At 53.6% G+C, this 6,117-nt stretch overlaps 2 protein-coding genes across 2 annotated transcripts; one reads left to right on the top strand and one right to left on the bottom strand.

Moving 5' to 3' along the window:
* Positions 1-644: 644 nt before the first annotated feature.
* Positions 645-965, bottom strand: IUM83_15841 (Phosphatidylinositol 3; the record flags this gene model as incomplete). Its single annotated transcript, XM_067940683.1, has 1 exon — positions 645-965. One exon carries the CDS (start codon positions 963-965, stop codon positions 645-647), a length of 321 nt encoding a protein of 106 aa, XP_067790264.1.
* A 1,732-nt stretch (positions 966-2,697) lies between these two features.
* IUM83_15840 (Phosphatidylinositol 3) lies at positions 2,698-3,018 on the top strand (the record flags this gene model as incomplete). The annotated part of the gene is made up of 1 exon (XM_067940682.1): positions 2,698-3,018. The coding sequence occupies one exon, from the start codon at positions 2,698-2,700 to the stop codon at positions 3,016-3,018; it is 321 nt and encodes a 106-aa protein (XP_067790263.1).
* Between the last annotated feature and the right edge of the window lie 3,099 nt (positions 3,019-6,117).

Genomic DNA, 6,117 nt, shown 5'->3' with positions numbered 1-6,117 from the left:
CACCAGATGGTTACATTTTTTGGAGTGCTGGTCCTTGAAGTGCCACCAACCAACAATATACTAGTAGATACACGACCGCCTCAAGTGAATAGCGTGCTTTACAGCACTGCTTGGACTGTGGAAGTCACTCATTGCCCATAGTTTATCGTAGAACGATGTTATCCATGGTGCTATAACAGAATCACTAGCGACCTTTATACTGCTGTCACTACCTCAAGTAACGTTCACCTCCATCAAATACGCCGTTTCTTTCCAACTCTTTTTCCCACTTACCACCACATGCCCCAGTGAACTTTGTGCTGCCATCACTACCTCAAGCCATCACTACCTCAAGCCGTCACTATACTTGATAAGTCCCTACTATCCGCTACAACGCGATACTAGTACAAACCGAAACTACTACGCGCTACTAGTACAAGCCGAATGTGCTCGGCGGTATGCGGCAACTTGCCTTGGTCCAAAACAACACTTCATGGAGCGTAAGGTCAAAGTAAAAGGAGATTGCTACTTGCGTAACTGTAAAACCTGAAGCAACGGAGACTGAAAGCAAATAGTACATGTTTAGAGAAGCGAGCGCCAAACAGCGCCCGCTCCGATTATCAGCAATCTGGCAGGCTCGAAGCCTCGTCATGAAACGAAGCCGCTTATCTGCTGACGCTCTTGTTCTCCTCCTTGGCGAAGGCCGGGTCGGACTGACGCGACTGGTTGATGGCGTTGCGGTGGATGTTGGCGAAGCGGAAGCGACGCGCGCGCCAGTCCGCGCCGTCCTCGCTCTGGTAGTGCATGGAGCTGTTGCGCTTGCTCTTGTCGAAGCACACGTCCGGGTTGTGCAGCAGATAGCGGCTGGCCGAGGCGCCGGCGGCCACGGCGGCGAAGCTGCAGATGATGACGACCGGGAAGGTGCCGCTGTCCGTGGTCCAGAGCTTGAAGAGGCCCATGCTGGAGCGCGCTGCCTTGGCGGACATGGTGGACGGGTGGAGGTGGTGGTGGTAGGGTGTCTAGAGAGACCGGAAGTGCTCAAGGCGGTGCAAAATGTGCAATGGACTTTGAGCAGTCGGCTTTTGGTGATCCGACTTCTTTCCGACGATGTTCAACGCTGCTGTGGCTCATTGCCATTGTGTTTTTCGCTATAGATACGCGAGTCGCTCGCTGCGTTTCTAACTAAGGCGGGAGCGGGGTGGGTGATTTGTGAAGTAACAAGAATTGCCTCGACGAACCGAGCTGGTACTGGCCAGATCGATGTCATACCGGTTTTAGTGGAGCCCAAGCCTGTGCTGGTGGTAACTAGCTAGCTGAGGCTATCTCGCCGCAGGCAGCACTGCAGACCCCCCGATTCGAGTAGCGGATGCTGGTGGTACAAGTCATATTGCACCACCCGCTTCGGTGGTCGCAGTTTCTTCGCTGTAGTTAAAAGAATCGGCGTCGATGCCTATTTAGAGTTAACGCTAGTCGAGCCGATTCAGCAAAGACATGCCTGCAAGGAGGGGGGGGGGGAATTTGTGTTTCCGAGCGGACGGGCGTCGTGTTTTCTTCGGCTGGAACACACAGAGACGCGATCATTCTCTCGAACACGCACAAATCCGTCCCGGCCAACGAAGCGGCGGAAGTTCTTTCGTGCGGGAAGACGCCTGGAGGACTTGTGCGACTTCTCGCATTAGGTTGACCGGGCTGGGCGCGTGTCCATGCTTTCCCATAGATAGTGGCCGGTACCGCCGGAAAACACGATTTGCGCGTCAACTCGGTTTGGTCACTGCGTTGCACTGCGGTGCTGCCCCGGCGTTTGTTTGCATCGCATTTCCCTGCAGCAAGACAGCGGCAGCGACGCCAGCCTGACTCACCGCCACCAAGACACATGACGAACGCTGGCAATAGATTTCACGTTAACGCTGCTTGTTGAATCGTAACGGCGGTGATGCCGATGTAGCAGGCAAATCGCCGACCAGCTGCGGTTACAGCTCGGCACGAGCTGTTTGGTAGATAGGTAGGTTGGTTTCTGTCGATTTCGCCGATGAGCCCGAAGAGTACCGAGGCATCCATGCAAAAAACGCAAGTCACACGAGGTGGTCAAGCACACCCAACCGTCGTTGCGGTCGACACCACCACACACCCGCGCAGCCCGATCCAGTCGAAATGCCCTGCAACGGATAGCCCTCCCCTCCCCCCCTACGCGTAGCAGTCACCCGCTTTTGACCTGACCCACCCCAGTCAAAACGTTCAAAGTGACCCCGCTGTCTGTTTGAGGGGAGTGCTATACACTATCTTCCGCTCGGTCGCGTCGAGCCACTGCGCTCCGGCCAGGGCGAGGGCCCGCACGGTTGCCGCTGCTGGAAGTGCGCGGGCCACTCTGAAGTAACATCGTCTGTCAAATACCGGTTCATGGACAGTTCAGGCCCATTGTTACTTCAGTGCTCGAAGAAACGCGTCGGTGCGTATCTCTAGCGTTCATAGCGATTTGGTATGGGCGAGTCCGGCGTAAGTTCTTACAGCGACGTTCCTCCCGCAGACACCCGATCTCTGAAGTTAAACGCAAGGCCGGCTCCGCGTATCTCTTGCGTCGCCAACGTGTGGCGACCGTGGGCGACGGCGCGATGGCCCGCTAGACGCCGGCAATGCACAGCAGCATTGCATATTTTGCACCGCCTTGAGCACCTCCGGTCTCTCTAGACACCCTACCACCACCTCCTCCACCCGTCCACCATGTCCGCCAAGGCAGCGCGCTCCAGCATGGGCCTCTTCAAGCTCTGGACCACGGACAGCGGCACCTTCCCGGTCGTCATCATCTGCAGCTTCGCCGCCGTGGCCGCCGGCGCCTCGGCCAGCCGCTATCTGCTGCACAACCCGGACGTGTGCTTCGACAAGAGCAAGCGCAACAGCTCCATGCACTACCAGAGCGAGGACGGCGCGGACTGGCGCGCGCGTCGCTTCCGCTTCGCCAACATCCACCGCAACGCCATCAACCAGTCGCGCCAGTTCGACCCGGCCTTCGCCAAGGAGGAGAACAAGAGCGTCAGCAGATAAGCGGCGTCGAGCGAACGTTTGTTCGAGGACTGCTGCGAGGAGCTTGCTGCTCTTTGTCTAGTAACGCACACCACATACATTTATTCAGGGTTTCGACCCGCACGCCAGCTCGTGGTTTTGTTTGCGTGTTTTGCCGCATTTTATCGAGTGATCTTTGCCTGCACATACATACCTTTTCACTGTTGACACTCCCCGATGTTTCTGCTTACTCTTTGCAGCCCCCCGTGATCACCCAGCACCGAGTGCTCTCGAAGATGCCCAGCAGGTTGGTCAAAATTGCCCACACGAGCACAAACGATAGATACGCGATAGTAAACGCGCCCATGCGGCGACTGCTGCCGCCTGATCGCTTCAGCACCTGTGCTTCGGCCTTCTGGCGAGGCAGCAAAGGAGGGGGGGGGGGGGGGGTAGAGCAGGGCTTGTAGTGCTGAAGCGCGCTAATATCGAGCTTGTTGCTAGAGAAATGGAGTAGCGGCTAAGTATTATGGTTTGAAAGATATGCCTTAGAACTGCTCTTCCGCGCGTGCATATCCAATCTAATACACCATGTTTCATTTTGCGGATTGGGAGCTTTGCTGAATCCACGGGGAGGGTTTGTGGGGCTGGTACATGTCAAATGCGGTTGTCGAGGAAAACCGATTCCACTGACTGCAATTTGTTTTTTGCGGGTCAGGCCGTTAAGACCGCTCATGCGCGTCAGAAATGACAATAGATCGAGGAACAACGCGAAAGCAAGACGGTGCCAAGTGATACATGCTCCAAACTACAACCTCCATGAGATGAATACTACATGTATTGTGTTTTGCAGCGATTTTGTCAAAACAGAACAACAAAACTCGGTTTAAAAGTCTGTGTCAGAATGCAAACTCTGAACTCTTGGTTACGATGTACTGGTAGAACGTGTAGAACTTTCAGTTACGAAGTCCTAAGTCGGAATTAAAGGCGGTTTTAGAGCCACAAAACCCGAATTACACTACTGTCAGTGCATTTCCGACTTTTCCGCCGCTAAAGCAGAGCACAGAACCCCGGTGCAGCAAGCGCACTATTCCCATGACTTATTCGGCTGATTTTCGCTGGTGTGCAGTATCTGCTGCACGTGTACGTCATCAACGTGAACTTCACCCACGACATCTTTGGACCAAAGCCTCGCATGAATGCTGTGATGTCGCTTACCTAAAAGTTTTTGATTAGGGGCATTTATGAGCGCGAGCTGTGACTAATTTTTATCTCGATCAGGACACCAACTCCGATGAGCTGGTGTGTTTGACTCAGGAAACGACACTCGGTGTACCACGATAGACTGTCCGGTTCGGTAAAATCTCGTTGGGGTCATATACGGTACAGATCTGCTTTGTGAGCAGATGTAGGTTTTGAAATGATCAGGTGTGAGATCTGAAAATGCACGGTGCTAAGGCGACCACGTGGAAAGGTGGTCCCTGCGGGACCGCTATGAAGTAGCGCTCATTCGGTAACATGCAGGCACCTACTAAGTCTATCGCGGGCAACGCTGAACCTCCCGGTGACGTGGGGACGCTGCCCAGCGTCATATCAAGCCGCCCGAGGGGCCAAGTGCGGCAAGATAAGACCACGTGCTACTTTCGCGGCTTCAAGTACACCCGCGCGTGGGCGTCGTCCAGGAAGATATCCTACCGCTGTTCGCATTGGCGCCAAGGTTGCCGTGGCACGATGGCTTTCTTCATCGGTACCATGGGCTACACGGCAGGACGCCCTCACACCTGTCGCCAGGTTGATGCTGCTGGTAGTAGCCTTGTGGATGTCACCGGTTTGATGAAGGATAGAGCGGACATGCTAGCAATTGATCAGGTTGCGCTACCTGCGCGACGTATTTGAGAAGACCTCCGCAATGAATTTTATGGTGCGAATAATGAGCATGTGGTGCGTGGGTTGTCTGAGACCCAAGTGCTTCGGCGTGTTTATCAAGCAAGAAGCAGGCACTTCAGTGGAGATGTAAATTGAGCGATTGAAATTCCACCACTTTCATTGGCGATGAACGAAGCTGTCTCGTTCTTTCAGTTTCATTATATCACGATGAACCGCGAGAATCTCAGCAAACCTACACGACTGATCGGCTGGGCGCACCCTACCCTTATCAACCTCCTACGCTACAATGGAACTACGATTTTGTTGACGGTACATTTTGCTGTGTACCGTCAGGGTACAAACAGTGCGTAGTTTTTATGATACACTACAGAGCTTCAGGACTTTTTGAACCTGTTTACTTCGTTTTGAGTACTTCTCATAGTGGCGATTCGTTTTGGGACCTGGTGCATTTTGTAGTGCAAGGTACAGATCAGCAACTAGAGCCTGCCGAAGTCGTGTGCGACTTTGAGGTCGCCTTAATTGAAGCGATTCAGACGCAATTTCCCAACGCAATTGTGCTGGGGTGTCTATTTCACCTTAAGCAGGCGCTCAGACCCGCTATGAAGAGGTTTCTGATTCCTGAGGAGGAGTGCTGCATCGCTATGATACGTGGTGTCGTTGACATGCTGACTGTCGTTGAGCATTGTTTGATAGAGCAATCTATCAAGTGGGTGAAGCGTCATATTCGCCAGCGTTGCGGTGAGGCTGGGATATCCTATTCGAAAGCTAAGTGGCGAGGATTCTGGGGGTATTTTCAGCGAACGTGGCTGGAGTATTACGATGTGAGTGTCTGGAATGTTGCCGGCCTAAACAACGAGCTCATTGCGCGGACGAATAATCCTCTTGAGAGGATTAATAGGGAGCTCAATAGTCAGTTTCCTAAGCCTCGCCCAAGTATGGTGAGCTTTGTCGGTGTCATTAAGACGCTATCTGCACAGTATGTACAGCGTCTTGCTGACGTTCCTCGTGGGCGCGCCCGCCGCCTACCACGCGAACGAATCGAGCTACCTATGCCGGTTGAGATACCAAATGACATTGCTGATGACTCCGAGGATGAGGAGCCTGCAGCAGTCGAGCTGCCAACTGACAGCGCTTCCGAGCCCGATGAGGATCCTGGCGGGCTGAATGAGGAGGTGATATAGCAAGCAGGTAGACCTAATCGAGGAGAGTAAAACACGTTTGTTTACCTGGATGAGCTGTCTGATCACTTCCTGGTCA

The sequence above is a fragment of the Phytophthora cinnamomi genome (genome assembly GCF_018691715.1).
Source record: "Phytophthora cinnamomi strain GKB4 chromosome Unknown Contig47, whole genome shotgun sequence".
NCBI classification, from domain to species: domain Eukaryota; phylum Oomycota; class Peronosporomycetes; order Peronosporales; family Peronosporaceae; genus Phytophthora; species Phytophthora cinnamomi.
This window is presented reverse-complemented; position numbering and strand designations above follow the sequence as displayed.